The sequence below is a fragment of the Aotus nancymaae genome, unplaced genomic scaffold (assembly GCF_030222135.1).
Source record: "Aotus nancymaae isolate 86718 unplaced genomic scaffold, 86718_ANA_hifiasm-v0.15.2.pri h1tg000108l, whole genome shotgun sequence".
Taxonomy (NCBI): Eukaryota; Metazoa; Chordata; class Mammalia; order Primates; family Aotidae; genus Aotus; species Aotus nancymaae.
In genome coordinates this window covers 38,580,549-38,597,583 of record NW_026988523.1, presented here as the reverse complement: position 1 = coordinate 38,597,583, position 17,035 = coordinate 38,580,549, and the positions used below count along the sequence as shown (strand labels likewise).

The 17,035-nt window shown below is 48.8% G+C and overlaps 1 protein-coding gene across 5 annotated transcripts; it reads right to left on the bottom strand.

Annotated features, from left to right (window-relative positions):
• Positions 1-236: 236 nt before the first annotated feature.
• On the bottom strand, positions 237-16,697 carry FCRL6 (Fc receptor like 6). 5 transcript variants are annotated; one of them, XM_064370329.1, is made up of 11 exons: positions 16,678-16,697; positions 14,902-14,942; positions 10,485-10,505; positions 8,694-8,960; positions 7,927-8,211; positions 7,489-7,770; positions 6,955-7,080; positions 3,413-3,478; positions 2,657-2,728; positions 1,190-1,221; positions 237-1,113 (listed from the first exon to the last, which is right to left on the bottom strand). In XM_064370329.1, the coding sequence occupies exons 1-11, from the start codon at positions 16,695-16,697 to the stop codon at positions 988-990; spliced, it is 1,338 nt and encodes a 445-aa protein (XP_064226399.1). In that variant the 3' UTR covers positions 237-987. The 5 variants fall into 5 exon arrangements, with proteins under 5 accessions (XP_064226399.1, XP_064226400.1, XP_021523044.2 ...); XM_064370330.1 differs by having other exon boundaries at positions 14,902-14,937; positions 16,678-16,693; XM_064370331.1 differs by having other exon boundaries at positions 991-1,108; positions 14,902-14,937; positions 16,678-16,693.
• Positions 16,698-17,035: the final 338 nt, after the last annotated feature.

Genomic DNA, 17,035 nt, shown 5'->3' with positions numbered 1-17,035 from the left:
AAAAAATAAGTAGAAGGAATATACTCTAAAATAATGATAAAAATTATAGTAAATTCAGGGCCAGGCATGGTGGTTCATGCCTGTAATTCCAGCACTTTGGGAGGCCAAGGCGGGTGGATCACCTGAGATCAGGAGTTTGAGACCAGCCTGGCCAACATGGTGAAACCCCATCTCTACTAATAAATACAAAAGTTAGCTGGGCGTGGTGGCGCATGCCTATAGTCCCAGGTATTTCGGAGGCTGAGGCAAGAGAATCGCTTGAACCCGGGAGGCAGAGGTGACAGTGAGCCAAGATCGTGCCACTGCACTCCAGACTAGGCGACAGAGCAAGACTCCATCTCAAAAAAAAAAAAAAAGTTATAATAAATATATAAACCAGTAACATAGTTGTTTATCATTATCACGTATAAGCTACTGTACATAATTGTATGTGCTATATTTTTATATGACTAGCAGCGCGGTAGCTTGTTTGTACCAGCATCACCACAAGCGCGTGAGAAATGTGCTGTGATGTTAAGGCAGCTATGATATCACTAGGCAGTAGGAAGTTTTCAACTCCATTATGCTCTTCTATGACACTGTTGTGTATGCAGTCCGTCATTAACTGAGATGTTATGTGGCACATGACTGTTTCATATATATATCCTGGTTACAGTGGTGGAGGAGATGATAACATATATTGGGGAGAACTGACTCTAACACATGCTTGCATGGAAAGAAAACATCTATGGCTTCTGTGTCCAGTGTCACTGCTTGAACTTAAGTGTGTCTGTTGGTGAGGGCATCTCCCTTCCCACTCCATTGCTTGGTCTTCTGCTACGAGGAGAACCCAGGGTTCAGTTTCTCCTGGTCAGGAAAGGGCTCAAGGGCTCTGTGATGCTGGGCTTGGAAACTGAAGGACCCACAAAAAGAAGCAAGGAGTCCACTGTCCTCCTGGGGAGCACTGGAGACTGGGAACGGGTGTGTGTTGACAGGAAAACACCATCACTAGCAGAGAACCTCCTCACGGTCACCAAGGGGATCTCGGAGGGTCCTGCTTCTTATATTCATCTCCCTGGATGAAACCTCACTGGGCTGCAGGCATCTCACCTCTGCATAGATGACAGAACTGTCCTGCGAAAGAGTTGGCTCAGGATGAGGATGCAGATGTAAGACAGAGGGTGAGAAAGGAACAGGGATCCCAGCTCACCTTTCTTCCTGCGGTGAACTCAGCAGGCCTGGCTGTGGGGAAAGAGTGCACTCAGGTCAGGTCTCTGTGTGCCACAGCAAGTACCTCTCCTTCCCACCCCTCCTGGCTGGCTGTCTTCTTCCGGAGAGCCAGGGAACCCAGCAGGAGAGATTCCTTTTACTCCTCAACCTCGAATTGGGAGACCTGGGTTCTAGTTCCAGTTGGACTACACATCAGTGGTGTGACCTCAGGTCCTGGGCAACCTGCCCTCAGTTAAGAGACTCCTTGGTTGTTCATTTCCCTACTGCCATTTGCAGGAAGGAGCAGAAACCCTAGGCCAATTCACCCCATTTTTGCAGACTAGGAATTGAAATAGCAGAGCAGGTAAGACATTAAAACAACAGCAACAATAAAACTCCCTGTTTTTGAACATCTATTACATGTAGACAATTTTTTTTTTTTTTGAGACTGAGTTTCGCTCTTGTTACCCAGGCTGGAGTGCGATGGCGCGATCTCGGCTCACTGCAACCTCTGCCTCCTGGGTTCAGGCAATTCTCCTGCCTCAGCCTCCTGAGTAGCTGGGACTACAGGCACGCGCCACCATGCCCAGCTAATTTTTTGTATTTTTTTTAGTAGAGACAGGGTTTCACTATGTTGACCAGGATGGTCTCAATCTCTTGACCTCGTGATCCACCCGCCTCGGCCTCCCAAAGTGCTGGGATTACAGGCGTGAGCCACCGCACCCAGCACATGTAGACAATTTTTAAGGGTTGTTTCTAGAACCTGGGTTCCATTCCCAACGACTTATAGTAATCCTGCAGAGCAGGCATCGTCTCCCCTTTATGGGTTAGGCTCAGAGAGGGCCCTTGACTTGCCGAGTCCACAGTGAGTAAGTACATAGAGTCAGGTTTCAAACTCAGTTCTGAGACTCAGAAACCCACACTCTTCCCATGATGCCATGTGGCCTATTTCTCTGTTAAAGGACCAGCTTTTCCCCCCATCTCTGCCACCTGGCTCTGATAGCTGTGGCTGAAGCTCACGGTCTTCTTGACTCCATCTTATTGTGGGGACTGGCCTGTTTAGACTTAGACTCTGGAGCGAAGGAAGATTGCATCATTTTTTTTTTCTCTTTTCTTAATCCTTCCCAGTGTTTGGGAAAGGGAAAAAAACTCTCTGCAGTTATCCTGGTAACAGTGGTGGAGGAGATGATGCTGAGAATGGGGTGAATGTAGCGGTCCTAGAGGTGTTTGTGGCGAGTGTGCTATGGAGGGGGAGGTGGGTGGTGGTGGTCATGGCAGCATTGATGATGGTGTGAAGGCGGACGTGGTAGTGAAGGAGGAGATGGTGGTGACGGTGATGGAGGTAAATACGATGGTCTTGGTGATGGTGGTGGTGGCGGTCACAGTAATGACAGTTGCTGTGATACTATCATCATAGGTCCAAAACTTCTGTTCGCAAAGGTACCAAGTTGGGCCTGAGAGCACTCACCTCCACTCCCCTTTGAGGTTCCACGCACCACAGAGTAGACGACACCTTCGTTTTTCTCTTCCTGGTGATGCACTGGAGAAGGAATGAGGCTTAAAGAGGATCCACCTGACTCTCCCACCTCACGCCACAAGTGTCCTGAAGACATGGAGAGAAGCCCTTCAGGGTTCTGTCATGGCGATAAGTGGCAATGGGGGTTGGTCACTAACGTGGGGGTAGTCATCATGGCAGGAGGAGTCTGGACCCCTTAGCAATTTTTTTGCAGCTTCCCTAGCCCTGATATGGTTTAAACCAGAGGTCGACCAACTTTTTCTGTCAAAAAGGCAGTAAATATTTTTGGCTTTGTGAGCTGTATAGTCTCTGTCACAATGATTCAACTCTGTAGTATGAAAGCTCTCATACAAATTAAACAAATGAGCATGTCTGTGTTATAGTAAAACTTTATCTACAAAAATAGGCAGTGTGCTGGGTTTGGACCATGGGCTGTAAGTTTGCCAACCCTCGGTCCAAACCTTCCCTGCCCCATCTCCTGCAGCCCTGGTTCCCTTCCCCCCTCCCTCTCTCACCACCAGCTCCACAGCACTCCCTCATCACACCCTCCCTAGAAGCTGTTGTTTTCCTTCCCCAGAGGACTCCAATTCCTGAGCCCTGTGTCTCAGGAATTGGAGTCATCTGGGGAGAGCTTCCTTCTTCTTACTGCCCTTAAGAAGCTCTTCTTGGCCCACATGGGCAGAGCACCATCCTGCTGGAAGTCCTTACCACTGGCATATAGTGGGCACTGCTCTCCACCTGGAGCTGTGGGTGGTATCTGAGATGGAAGGGGTCCTAGGAGATACAAAGGCACAATTCACTGGGCATCCCTTAGAGGGCAGGTGGGACAGGGAACAGGAAAGCTGTGAGCAAGAATGGCAGAGAGGACCCTGGAAGTTTGAGGCTGGTTTGATTAGGAGGGCTGATTCACAGGTCTGGACATGGTTGATTTTTATGGGATGTTTCCTTTAAAAAATACCCTAGATGGCTCCTTGGGAATCACAAACTAGGAGGAAGTAAGGTCAGCAGAATGGATCACATTTTTGCATGGAGAGGGCCTAGGCTTACCAGTCAGGCCACTTTTCTGAAGGAAGAAAATATAATAACTTTGACCCTATGCCAGGCAATCCAAATAAAACATAATCTTCCTAGTAAAGCACCTACCACTGACCAGCACATAGTTAGATTTCAAAAACACCCCACTTTCTAATTCTTTGGTATCTAATGTTCTTCACAACCATCTTGCAAAGGTTGATACTTTTATCTCCGTTTCATAGATGAGGTGACTGAGGTTGGGAGAGGCGACTTCTTTAAGGTCATAGTAAGTGGTGGAGACAGAATCTTAACCCAGGTTTCATGCCTTTTCTCCATTAGTACACTGCCTCTGAAACAGCAGCTGGTTCCATAACTTTAAAGGTGACTCCTGGGATAGGAATTGGGTCACATGTAGATTTTAGAACACTTGGTTCATGCCTGATGCCCAATAAACACTTACTACTCTAACAGCTGGAAAGCATCAGAATCACTGGGTAGAATATGTGGAAATGGCTTCTTCTATAAAATCAAGAGGGCATTTATGGACACCCAGACAGATCCCCGATGATTAAGCATTCTCCAATGCTCATTTGTCAGGGCTGAGAAATGAGCCTCAGTTTCTGAGTCTCCATTCGATGAAGAGTTCCATGAGTTTGGCAGACTTTTGTTTTATGCGACGCATGACAACAGGTAGTAAAAGGAACACTTTCAAACAAGCACAGCAGAACCTGTATGATGCAGGTGAGTGCACTTTGAAGTGGACCCCTTGCATGACCATATCCTCGTTCCAGTAACACCATCATTGGTCAAATGTCCTAAAAATTGACTTTGGACATCACATCTATTGACTGTTTTTGATGGTGGCATATTTCTGTTTGTTGAAGAATGGCTATGCTATCTGGAAATGGTTCTGAGTCTCTTAGAACTGGGTGTGGAGAATAAGGCTATTGATCTGGCTGTTTTTCCTGTGTAGCTATAGATTTAGGCCTGAAAGTGACTTTCTGAGCAATATTCTAAAGAATATTTTGTGTGCCCGACATTCTGAGATATTAAGATCACCACCAGCAGTCCTGTTTGCATGAGAGACAGGCTCCTTGGTAAAATGGAGCCCATCTGCTCAAGATTGGTGGTGATGGTATATAATCTCTACATCAAGAGGATGCTCTTTTGTTCCCTGTGAAAGGCATCTTCTTCTTGAGGATCTTTCACTAGTGACCACGCTTTCACCACCTTGTCTGGGGCTGGAGAGGGAGACAGTTGTGCTATGTTACTCTGCCTTTAATGCTTTGACTCAGAGGTGAGTGGACAGAAACAGAAACACCCGTGTTACTGAGGCCATTTGGAGGAGGCTTTATCAGACACAATGACATACAACTCACAGAGCTTTGGTGTCTGGTTCCCTACTCCAGCTGCCTCCCCAGTAGCTCTGAAACCCACACGCTTCCCATGATGCCATGTGGCCTATTTCTCTGTTAAAGGACCAGCCTTTCCCCCATCTCTGCCAGCTGACTCTGATAGCTGTGGCTGAAGCTCACGGTCTTCTTGACTCCATCTTATTGTGGGGACTGGCGTGTTTAGTGGAGCAAAGGAAGATTGCATCATTTGCAGGAGGCTTTATTAGACACAATGACATAGAACTCACAGAGCTTTGGTTTGTGGTTCTCTACTCCAGCTGCCTCCCCAATAGCTCTGGGCCTCCCCTCCTTTTTCCCCACTATGAAGGGATACCTTAAAGCAAATCTAGCCTATGTTGAATCCAGATTCAAGACTAGTGAGAAGGGTGGGGACAGGAAGTTGTATGGACAGAAGACTACAAATTCAAACGGGGAGAGGATGTTGAAGTCTGGTCCCAGCCCTCACTAGGCGCCTCGTGAGGTGGGGCGTTGGGACTAGGGATGGGGAGAGACCCTTTCAGCTACCCTGGTGAATGCAGGAAGGAATGCTTTGAACATATGACTGGGTGGTCTTCCTTAATTAGCAGGCTGGCCCAGCTCCTGGAAAGCTCGTCCCAAATTTCTCAGCAGAGGGAGCTGCAAACTTAAATAAGCAAATAGCTTTGGAGGTCTATGAGAGCAATGACTTTTGTCCTAGACAAGTAGAAAATAAAACCATTGCCCTGCAGAGGAGGAAGTGGGGTTTATTTGAACCTCTGTAGGTGGATTTGAAGCCCTAGGAATGAACTGACACCAGATAGCTTTGGCACTGGTAGCCATTCCTTACATGTGGCCTGAGGCGAGCAAAGGTTAGAGTTGGAATAAACGCGTGGCCACGCGTGAATGAAAGCCAACATTCATTCTTAATTATCACGACTGAGACAGGAAGAAGAAGAGAGTCTGGAATATCAAAATAAATAGATAACCTGAAATGTCATTTGTCCGATTGTTTTCCTCCACATCAGAATTTTAACCAACCTTTTTCTTTTCAGTGACTTTGATTACAAGCGTTAGAGAATGCACAGAGGAGAAAGGGCAGCCTGGGAACCTGCTGGTGTGATCTGCTCAGATTGGAATGAGAATTTACTGAGCACCCACTATGTGCCAGTCTAATACATGAGGTATTAGATAAATGCTCTTCATTAACTTAAACCCTTACAGTATCCCTGGAGAGGAAGCTGATTTAGTGAGTCTTACAGTGAACCGGCTCAAGGCTATGGAACTAAAGGTACTGTTGGGGCCAGGTCGTTGCTCAGTCTTGTTGATCATATTTCCTTTCTGATAGTTAATATCCTTTGCACACTCTGCTACAGTAAAGTACTGTACAACATGAGTGTGTGTGAGTGAGCCTGCACATATGCACTGGTTCTGTCTTTTTTCTCCTCTGCTGAGCTCAAAGAGAGCGAGAGGTGAAGACCTCGGCCTTTTGTTTGTTTGTTTGTTTTTCAGTCATATTCCTAGCCACAGATTGTCCTTCTAACGTAAAGGACATTGACATGCATCATGTTTGGCTTGTAATAATTCCCCAGTTTATGTTCTGTTCATGCCTGAGTGTGCGGTCGTGTTTGTGAGCATCTCTGGATGACTGCGAGCATGCGAGTGAGTGCATGTGTGTGTATGTTTTGGAAGCATTAACTGTCCTTCCATGTGCCCCTTTGTGTGACTCAGGGAGAGAAGTCCCTTCTCCCACCCCGCACCCAGGAGAAGAGAGTGGCTGGTCCTGTCAAACTCTGGCTTTTCAAAGGTTAGGCAGGGCCTGGCACAGGGATTCAGCAGCTAAGAAAGCCAAGGAGAGTTACTGACCAGCGTTTTTCCGGAGTCTCAAATAAACCAGAAGTGCAGCAGCAATGACCATCATGCCAAGCAGGCTCGCAGGCAGCCAAGGAACCAGCCAGTTGCTGCCGGTGGGAGTAGAGAAGGCTTGAGAACCTGGGAGTGGGGAGAGGAAGGCGGCCATGAGCACTGAGGATAAAATTCAGAAATGCATTCCAGCCTGGCACAGGAGGCAGAATGACTGGTATTGGGGGAGCTGTCTGGCCTGGAGGAGCCTTGTAGATGGGCATGAGGGACGGCTCAGGCGATGCCAGCAAGGATGACAGCGACACCGTGAGTGACCACGTGACTGCTTCCCCCATGATGCTCCCCACTGTCCATGGACTTCAGTATTTCTCTGCCAGGCTCAGTGGACAGATGGACCAATTAGGGTCCACGTTTGGTCATGCAGTGGCTGCCATGGGTCCAGCACTGTGCCAGGCACGGTGGGAGGTACACGGAGGGTGAGATCTGACCCCTGTCAGCTTGCTGGGGCTCAAAGCTCTGTTGGAGGACAAAACGCACCCTTCAGAGAGAGCTTCTTGGTCTCACTCCTCTCTCTGGAGACTCTGTTCTCAGCCTCGCAGGAGTAGTTCCCAGCATCGTGCTTTGACGTCACTGGGAAGAGTAGGGAGGCGTTTCCACCACAGGGAGCTGAGTGACTCCCCACAATCTTCTCATCAAGGTAGAATGAATACCGGATCGGAGGGGAGCCCCTCTGGGCCTCGCAGAGGAGCTGCACCACGTCCCCCACAGCAGGGTCAGCGGGCCCATGGTTCAGAGTGAGCACAGGGCGGGACACAGGAGCTGGGACACACATTAGGTGGGAGACTCAGCCTGACCACCCAGGACCCTGGCTTCCTCCTCTCCCAGGGACCCTTCCTCCAACTTCCTTCCTCCCAGGGGGTCCCACTGCCCCGCGCCCAGACCCCTGGGTGTGTCTCCCCACCCTCGTGCACTTACCCCACACTCTGACCTCCAGCTGGGGGCTCTGCTTCTGGACCTGGCCACCCTCAAGGGCTGCCTCACACCAGTAAAGCCCAGAGTCTCCCCCCTTGACTCCTGGGATGCAGAGTTCTGGGTGGGGGCCCCTGTCCTGCAAGGTGCGGCCGTCCTTGTGGAAGGAGATGAGGAGCCTCAAGGCTGACCTCAGGGGGTGTAGCTTTGTCTGACATCTCAGGGTCACCAGGCTCCCCTCTCGGGGCTCAGGAGAGGGGATGGCACTCAGCACAGGAGGCGGGAACAGCTCTGGGGAGATGCAGGCCCAGGGCTCAGGAGACAAGTCCATGGTGGTGAAGCCCCAGGAGGCTGAGGCCTGAGCTTCTACTCTTCCCAGGCTGCAGCCCGGGGACCCCGATGGGAGGCAGTTTCATCCCCAGGACCTGTCCTCTTGTCCTCACCCACAAGCTTTGAAATGACTCCCTCACAGCCAGTGGGGGCCTTCGAGGTCCTCTAGTCCACAGAGGGGAAGGGTGAGCCTGGACTGGTCCATCCTCTTCCCAGCACCCCCTCCCAGGGATCTCCCTGCTCCTTCCCCTGGTTCCAGATGTGTCCCGTGGTGGGGAGGGGGACATTCATACAACGTCTTGGGAAACCTCAGGGCCCCACACATTGGTCCAGCATGAGGGGCAGCCAGAGACAGGGGTCCTGCCCAGAGAGCTACTGACCCCTAGAGACAGGACCCCTGAGTGGCACCTCCTGCCCCACAAACTCCCAAGCTGGTGACTCACCTTGGACTTGAACCATGGCAGTCTCTGAAGTTTGTGAGAATGTCTGTGAAATATACATCACCTGCCCGGTGCAGTGGTACTGGCCATGGCTCTTCACTGTTGCTGCTCCCATGGACAGAGTCTGCTTTCCTTCAGAGAAACGAAGGACTTTCCCATCTTTGTAGAACTTCACCTGAGACAGTGATACATTCTTCCGTCCCTGACATCGCAGAGTCAGGGCATCTCCTTCAAACACAGGGTTTGGCCAGGCTTGGAGGTGGAGCCAGTCTGTGAGACACAGAAACAGGGAAACCCTGGAGCAGCAGGTCCCATGGGTCACTTCTCTCCCTCTGTCCCCCAGCCTAAGGCCTCTGCTGGGGATGGAGGCCCTTGGGTGGCACCGGTGCAGCGTCTCTGCCTCCAGTCCTTCATGCCAGCCAGGGCAGGGCAGGACTGGACTTCCTTCACTCCCTCTCCTTCCTTTTCCCTCTTTCTCTTTATTCCTTTCCCTTCCCCTCCCATTCTCTCCTCTCCCTGTGTCTTCTCTCTGGCTTTCTTCCTACCCACCCTCCCTGTCTTCTTTATATTGCACTTTCCTGTCGCCTTGGCAAGCTTGGCTTAATTGCATTCATCCTGTTCATTGTCTTGCCTCATTCCTCCTGACTCAGTTCCCTCCAGCCTGGACTAACTTCTCATCCTCTGGCTACCTAGTGTGACACTTTCTTCAACCTTCACTTCTGATAATAGCGGCATCTCTGTCCACCAGAAAGCAGTTGCTAGGGAGTGTTGGAGGTGCCACAGCCTTAGCTGTCTCCTTCCTGCCTTCCTCATTGGGTTTTCCGAGGCCCAGCCTCCATCTCCCCACTCAGCAGGGTTTCAGCTTCCACCACTGTCATGGAAGGGATCTGTTCTCTCTGTCGCTATTCCTAAAATGTATTCTATGCCCTGATGTGAGCTGAAGAGCTCCCAGGGATCCACCATCACTTGCGGGGCAGCAGCAGCAGCATTGCCTGCAGGGCAGGCTGAGCCTGTACCCTGGCTGTATCATCTCTTTGATAAGCCAGACATCCCAATTCCCAGACGGCCTTCTGAGCAGGTCTGATGGCCTGAGAGTAATGAGGAGTAAGCAGTTATGGAGCCCCAGCGCAACCTGCTCTTGCCTGGATCTTCTGGATCCTTAGGACCCACTCTCCTGACCCTGGAAGTAATGATGCTCACTGCATTACTAAATGGTAAGCCTTGCTCCCACAACTGCTTTTTCTAGCAGCACTAAGTGTTGGTTTGAATTCTGTTCTCCTGGAGTCACAGAACATACACTTGGAGGTCAAAATTTCATAGATGAGAATTTTTCCTATTTGACAGAAAGCTCCATGGAAGTCAGTGGGACAGAAGGGGGTGGAGGGAAGGGGATCCGAGGAAGGAAGGAAGACTGATCAGCAGACAAAGGTGCCTGCTTCTCTGAACATAAAAGGAAGGAACGGAGTCCTGGTACTGTTGAGTTGAGAATATAGGAGCTCCAGATCCACATGGAGAGAAGACAGAGGCTATAGTCACTTTTAAGGAAATAGAATAGAGGCCTAGAACCCCACTGCTGAGGCTTGGGTCACCCTAAGACTACCCTTGGCCTTAGACTAGTGGAGTTCCAGGTTTCTCCTCTTCCTGGGAACAGGCCAAGATCCCTGAGGAAGAGGCCTACTCTGGTGCTGCTCTGCAGATGGTGCTGGGGGACCCCATGGCACTGTCCTGTTCCCATCCAGTAAGTTTTGGCCCACAGACGTACTTTGAGCTAGAAGAGACATGGACAAAACTTACCAGTTTTCCCAACACAGGGAACTGCAAGAGAACAAAGTAGCACAACTAGGTTAAGCAGCAAAAAGACCTTTCTGACAGGGAGGCCTGTCACTTCAGCAATGGGGACGTACACCCGTTCAACCAACCACCCAAACATCCACCCACCCACCCACCCATCCACACAACCTTCTAACCATCCATTCATATAGCCACTCAACCACCAAGCAACGTAGCCATCAACCATCCAACTGTCCAACTACATAGCCACCCAACCACTCAGCCATCTAGACATCCCAGAAACCAATCACCCAGCTACTCAGCCACCCAACCACTCAGCCATCTAGACATCTCATCATCCAACCACCCAACCACCCAGCCACCCAGCCACCCAGCCGTCCAGCCACCCAACCACTTAACCACCCAGCCACCTAACCATCCCATCATCCAACCACCCAACCATCCAATCACCCAACCACTCAACCATCTAACCACTTAACAACCCATCCACCTAGCCATCCCATCATCCAACCACCCAGCCACCCAGCCACCCAGTCACCCAGCCACCCAGCCACCCAACCACCCAGCCACTTGACCACTCAACGTCTATGGTAGATCTCCCTAGAACTCTTTGCCCTATCTAGATTAAATGCTGCCTTCTCAAACAGATCTTCCCTGGGATCCCAATCAAACGAATTTTTCCCAATCACTAAAATGATGCCCCGTTATATTATCATCAAAGCACTTATCACTATTTGAATTTATCTTATTCTTTAAATTGCCTACATGTTATCCCCTGTCTCTCTGTCTGGAATGTAAGCCCCATAGTTGTGGTGACTCTGCCTGTCTTACTCATTGCCATATTTTCTCTGCCTAGGACCTGTGCCTGGAATATAGTCTGTGTACAGTAAGCATCTGCTGAATAAATGCATGAATGCTTTTCTTTGAATCCAGTTGCATGGGGTGGGAAGCAAAAAGTAGAAAACACAGGACAAGACTGTTGCACAAATGTGCCTGAGGGTCCTACCACCAACATCTACAGGAGAACCCATACAGTAAGGGCAGGACCTGATTCCTGTGGTCTTATCTGTCCACAGAGCTCTGGTGAAAAGAGTATGGAAGTGATCAGACTGAGGAGGCAAAGTTCCCTGAAAGAGTAACCATTACAGATGTAAGACATTGTCAGGTAGCATGGATGAATGAGAGAACTACAGACAAGCCAGATGCATCCTACAACGTGCTTGCATCTTGTATGTGCTGCATTTATGCTTTTAAATGAGCGAATATGTGAGGAGAATAGGTGGCCTGGGAAGAGAGGCCAACTTACAAAATGATGACAGATATGGCTTGGATAGGTTTGCATAGCCCAAGCAATGGCAGACCCTAAATTGAAGGGCATAGTTGGATATGAAGCAGTGAAGAATATTCTGGACTTTGGGGTAAGGGGTGAAACAATGAATGAATATAGGGCTGAGTGCAGTGAGTCCAGTCAATCCTCATACATTTACTTGTGTCCTTCATTTCTGACACGTCCTAGGTATTTTGCATAACACCAAAAAATGCAAGATTGGCTTTGGGAGGGGTGGGTGAAAACCCTCCAGGAGCAGATGTTTGGCTGTGTCACATGGTGTCATCTTTACTTTCTATGCTGCTTTGGACACAGATGGAACGTTTCAGCTCAATTCTCTATTCAGCTCAGGGTCAGCTCAGTCATAAGTTCTCAGGAGTGTACAGAACGATGAGTCTTTTTCTTATCATCCCTCCATCTCCAGCTCTAACCCCCATCTATGAGCTTGGTGTAGTGGAAAGCATGCAGAATTTGGAATCAGATGACCTGGACTTGGGTCATGAATTTCCCTCTTTCTGTATGACCTTGAACAAGTTGTCTAAATTCCAGAGCCTTCAATATCTCGTTTTGTCATATCACATAATAGAAATGATAATAGTCATTCTTTTTTTTACAGTGTAGTTGTGAAGGTTGTATTGACCCACTGCCTGGGAAAGTGGTTACTACGTTAACTGAAAGCAGAAAGAAGGCCTGACCCCAGAGTGACGGAGACCCTACTCTGTAGTTATGACTTCTTTCCCTCCCCCTCCTCACCAGAAAACAATTTTGCAGCTACAAAGTGCTAAACTAACAGGGTTGAGGCTACCAAAAGCAGAAACAAGAGAGAAGGCACTCAGGAAGCATAGATGCACATAAAATGAGCTCATGCCCCCAAATCCCAATGACTTGCTGCTCATGATACTGTAAGATCTTGGAGGCGGGATTACAAAATTGCCTCCTGTAATCAAAACAAGCAGCCAACTGGGAACATACACAGTGGGTGACACCTGCTTACAGCAGTTCCTGCAATGAGGGCCGGGGACCTCTGTTAGATACATGCTGAAGATGAGGTGACAGTGTGTTGGGGTGGCCAAGAGTTACCGTCAAACCAAGTTGTATAATAGAGTTCTGAATAATGAAGGCAGCAGCCTCCTCCCTCCCTACCAACTCTAGGAGAAGGATACTTTCCTCTTAGAGTTGCTGGGGGATTGGGAGATATTTATCTGGGAAACATCCAACAGAGGAGGTACCCACAATACTTGGTGGGCTAATCTTAAAAGAAGGGAGAGACTTATTCTGAGTCACTTTATAGGACAGAAATGGAAACTAGAGGGATCGGGAAGGCAGATTTGAGCTCAACATGAAGAGCTATCTCACCACTGAGATCTACCCCTGTGGGACATGCTGCTGTGCCAAGCTGCAGCAGCCACGTTGCTGGGAGGGTTGTATGGGACCCCGTGACACACCTCCTGTGGATGCCGTGTGAATATGCGGGGCAGGCTCCAGTGGTAGGACGGAAGTTGTCCAATGTTCAGCTCAGAAGAAAATTAAGGCTACTTTCCCAAACGTTAAATACATATTTAGAATTCAGCCAGGTTCCAGCATGTCAGGGTTCCTAGCCTCCTGGAGCCCTGACAGCCAATAATAGTAATAGCCACCAACTTATTGTGACCACATCCTGCTCTAGAGAGCAGAAATAGCAGCTCTACACTTACAGTACGGTAAATGCTCCTACACACCCAGCCCCAGGGCCTGTGTTTTAGGCTGTTTTTCCGGGGTCCCTGAGCACCAAGTGGGACCACATTTGCTGGTGCTGGGTTCTCCATTACACAGTGCACCAGTCAGCTGGTCACTGACTCCCTTCTCTCCTCCTTTGCTGTCTGTCATCCCTGTCCTGGGTTCCAAGCTGGAACACTCGCAGACTGTATCTAGATGAATTTGCAATGTAGTGTCAATTGCCCCTGGGAGTCTTTTGCCTGGAGTGTGTCCAGGCACTAGGCCATCCCGTCCCTGCCTCAGTGTGAGCATTAGACCTTTTCATTTGTCCAAATGCCCATCCGTAGAACAAACAGAGTAGCATGCTATGCTGGAGAAGGAACATTGAGCGGGACGGGCATTTTCCTCACGGGGTCAAATTCTCAAAAAGTCTGTTCAGGAAGAGGTTATATTTAGGAACAGTCCTGCTTTTCCAGTTCAATGAAAACAAACAGCAAACAAGCCATTAGGATCAAGAATTAAACAAAAAATAGGTCCACTTGGAAACTATAAAGTGAAACAAAATATATGCGCAAATGATTTCTTTTAGGTATAAGGGAGGTGACACTGGCTGAGACTGAGCTGGGTCTCGGGGAGCCCAGTGACCCTCCCGTGCAATCCTCTACCCTTAGACCAGCTCCCTCAGTTACAAGTAACCTGCATGAGGAGAAATGAAGAGAAGAGAGACCTGGCTAGGATAACGGATTTGATTCTTCAAGCCAGTCCGTGGATCTGAAACAGCTCCCAACAGAGAGAAGATGTAGGCAGAAGAGAGACCGTCAATTTGAAAAGGTCTTTGGTTACTCAGAGCACAGGCCTTTCAACCAGGTGAGAAGTCTGGCCATTGTTAACTGGTTCTAAGAAAATGCAGAGGCTCCATAAAAATATGTCACCCTGTAAAATTATTCCACCTCCCATTGCTAAACAAAATGCTAGGGACTGTTTTCCCCCATTTCCCTGACCCCTGCCCTGTTGCCCCCTGCAGCCTCCTTCCCTTCTGTAACCTCAATTTCTTTTTTAGTCAACTCTGATGAGTATTTTAACCCAATGTCATAAGGTAGAAATGTCACTGGGAAGTAAAGGGGCCTTGTAATTTGTTTTTCTGCCTCCCTAATTTATCTCTGACACATCGAAGGTCTGCCCTGCCAAGGACCCAGGACAATCGAATAGGAAACACTGAGGAGACCCTCCTATCCCAGTGCCCATCTCTCCCGAGCGCGCCCAGGCGCACCCACATGTCTTGAGCTCCAGCCACAAACCCACCGGAATTGGGAAAGGGATGATGAGGAACTTGGTGTCTCAGGGATGACTTATAATCCTTAGTGTTCTGGGAGGGGATGCCTATGCTCGGTGACTTACCGAAGAGCAGCACAGCCGTCCAGAGAAGCATGGGGCCTGTCCTGGCACAGAGGAGGGAACACAGGTCAGATTCAGGCAGGGGCGAAGCTGGCAGAGAGCAACCAGGCCTCAGGCCCGAAGGTTGGGTGGGTGACCTGAGCTGGGTGGTGCTACAGCTTGATAGTTGAAAAGGAAGTGGGAAAGAAACTTAAAAAGCTCTAATTGGTGTTTCCTCTTTGGTTGAAGAGATATTACATGAATACATTTTCTTGAACATGAAGCAGGAAGGAGTCGGTAAATCACTAATAAATCCCTGACCTTTTCTGTGGCTTCAACAATCCCATGCCAGGGAACCAGGATGGAACATGGCTATGGGACGCCTTCATTAGAAAGATCCAGAGTCTGCCCGAATTTGCTTGGCCTCAGCATCGTTCAGCCTGGGAGACAGCGCACTACTGGAAAACTAAGCTCATTTACCCCTTGACCCGAGTGACCTCCCAGCTCCTGTCTCCAGAGGCAGATGTGTGTGGATGCTGCAATGGGATGGAGAAGTGGAGCTCTGAGGATGGTTCACAGGATCCTCAGTTCAGGAGGGAATCAGGCATCGATGGGTCCAGAGTAGAGCACAGATGGAGCTTCAGAATCTGAGGCTTTTAAGACTGGCAGGTATTATTTTGAGAACTCTTCCTTAAAAGACACCATTAAGAGAGGGACTAGGTGAGCTGTGCTGTGATGAGATATGAAATATGAAAATTTCTACAAGTCAGTAAAAAAACACAGACAACATACTAGAAAAATGGACAAAAATAATTGGATAGGTACTTCACAGAAGCAGTTATCCACATGTCAAATAAACATAACCAAAGGAGCTTGACACCATAAATCACCGTGGAAATGCAAATTTAAACCACAATAAGATACCATTACACCTTCCATAAAATTAAGGGAGTTATACCGGCTGAAACTGAGCTGGGTGGGGGAACCCAGTGACCCTCCCCATGCAATCCTTTACTGAGTATTGGTGAGGATGTGAAGAAATTAGAACTCTTGTGCACTACTAGTGGGAATATAAATTGGTACACTCACTAGAAAATGGCCTGGCAGAAACTACCAAAACTAATCACAGGGACCCCTGATGGCTCAGCATTTTCACTCCTGGGTACATGTTGAACAGAAATGTATACATATAGGCATCCAAAAACATGTACAAGAGTGCTCACAGCAGCATTATTTGTAATAGATAAAAATGGAAATTATTCAATGGTCCCTCAACAGAGAAAGAGGTTACACATTCCCATCTCCTCTGTGGACAGAATGGGAGAGTTTAAGGTGAAACACGGAGTCAGGCAAAATACTAGGAAGCATTTTCTTTTTCTTTTTTGAGGAGTCTTGCTCTGTTGCCGAGGCTGGAGTGTAATCTTGGCTCACCGCGACTTCCGCCTCCCAGGTTTCAAGCGATTTTCCTACCTCAGCCTCCCAAGTAGCTGGGATTACAGGCATGCGCCACCACACCCGACTAAATAAGCATTTTCTGACAGTAAAGTTCTTCCTGGAAATCTTTAAGTGAGAACTTCTACACAGCCTGATAGAATTTGATGTGCTTCTTGCTGAGGCCAGGAATGGAGAGAGAGAATTTTCTAAGTTTTCTTGCCCTAGATTCTCTGACTCAGTGGAAGTGGGAAATTAATTTGACACTGCCAGACCTTTTTTTTTTTTTTTTTTGCTGACTCAGTTGTTTAGGAAAGAGGTAAAAGGAATGAGGAAGTAGAGTAGGAAGTGGATCTCTTGTCCAGTCACCTGAAGACGGCAACATTCATACATTTTCCTCTATCGTTCTCTTTCTGACAGATCTCCTGAGTTGCCTCCAGCTTCATTCAGCTGCAGGTCCTGTGGGTATGTGGAGGCCCTGCAGAGCAGCAGCTGGGGCAGGAGAGAGAGAGGGGACAACTGCAAGTGGTCTAGCTTGCAAACGTTTGTGGTTTGCACACAGAATGGTTGAAGCCCTGGCCCTGGCAACTTCTACTTTCACTGGGTTCCAGCAGCAGCCTGACTTCTTGCACTTCCTGTGCAGAATGAGATGCTGCTGCATCACCTTCAGAGGTGTTGGTGAAACGGGCTCTCTGAGCTCAGCTGGCTGCACGTCATTCCCTTGGGG

Bases quoted from the DNA above. Each gene is read 5' to 3' on its own strand.
- FCRL6 (XM_064370329.1), bottom strand. From the start codon at position 16,697: ATGAATGTTGCCGTCTTCAG. The intron at 7,771-7,926 runs GTAAGTGCACGA...TGTGTGTCCCAG, and splicing joins GCTGGAGGTCAGAGTGTGGG to CTCCTGTGTCCCGCCCTGTG. The intron at 7,081-7,488 runs GTGCGTTTTGTC...CCCCACTCCCAG, and splicing joins CAAGAAGCTCTCTCTGAAGG to GTTCTCAAGCCTTCTCTACT.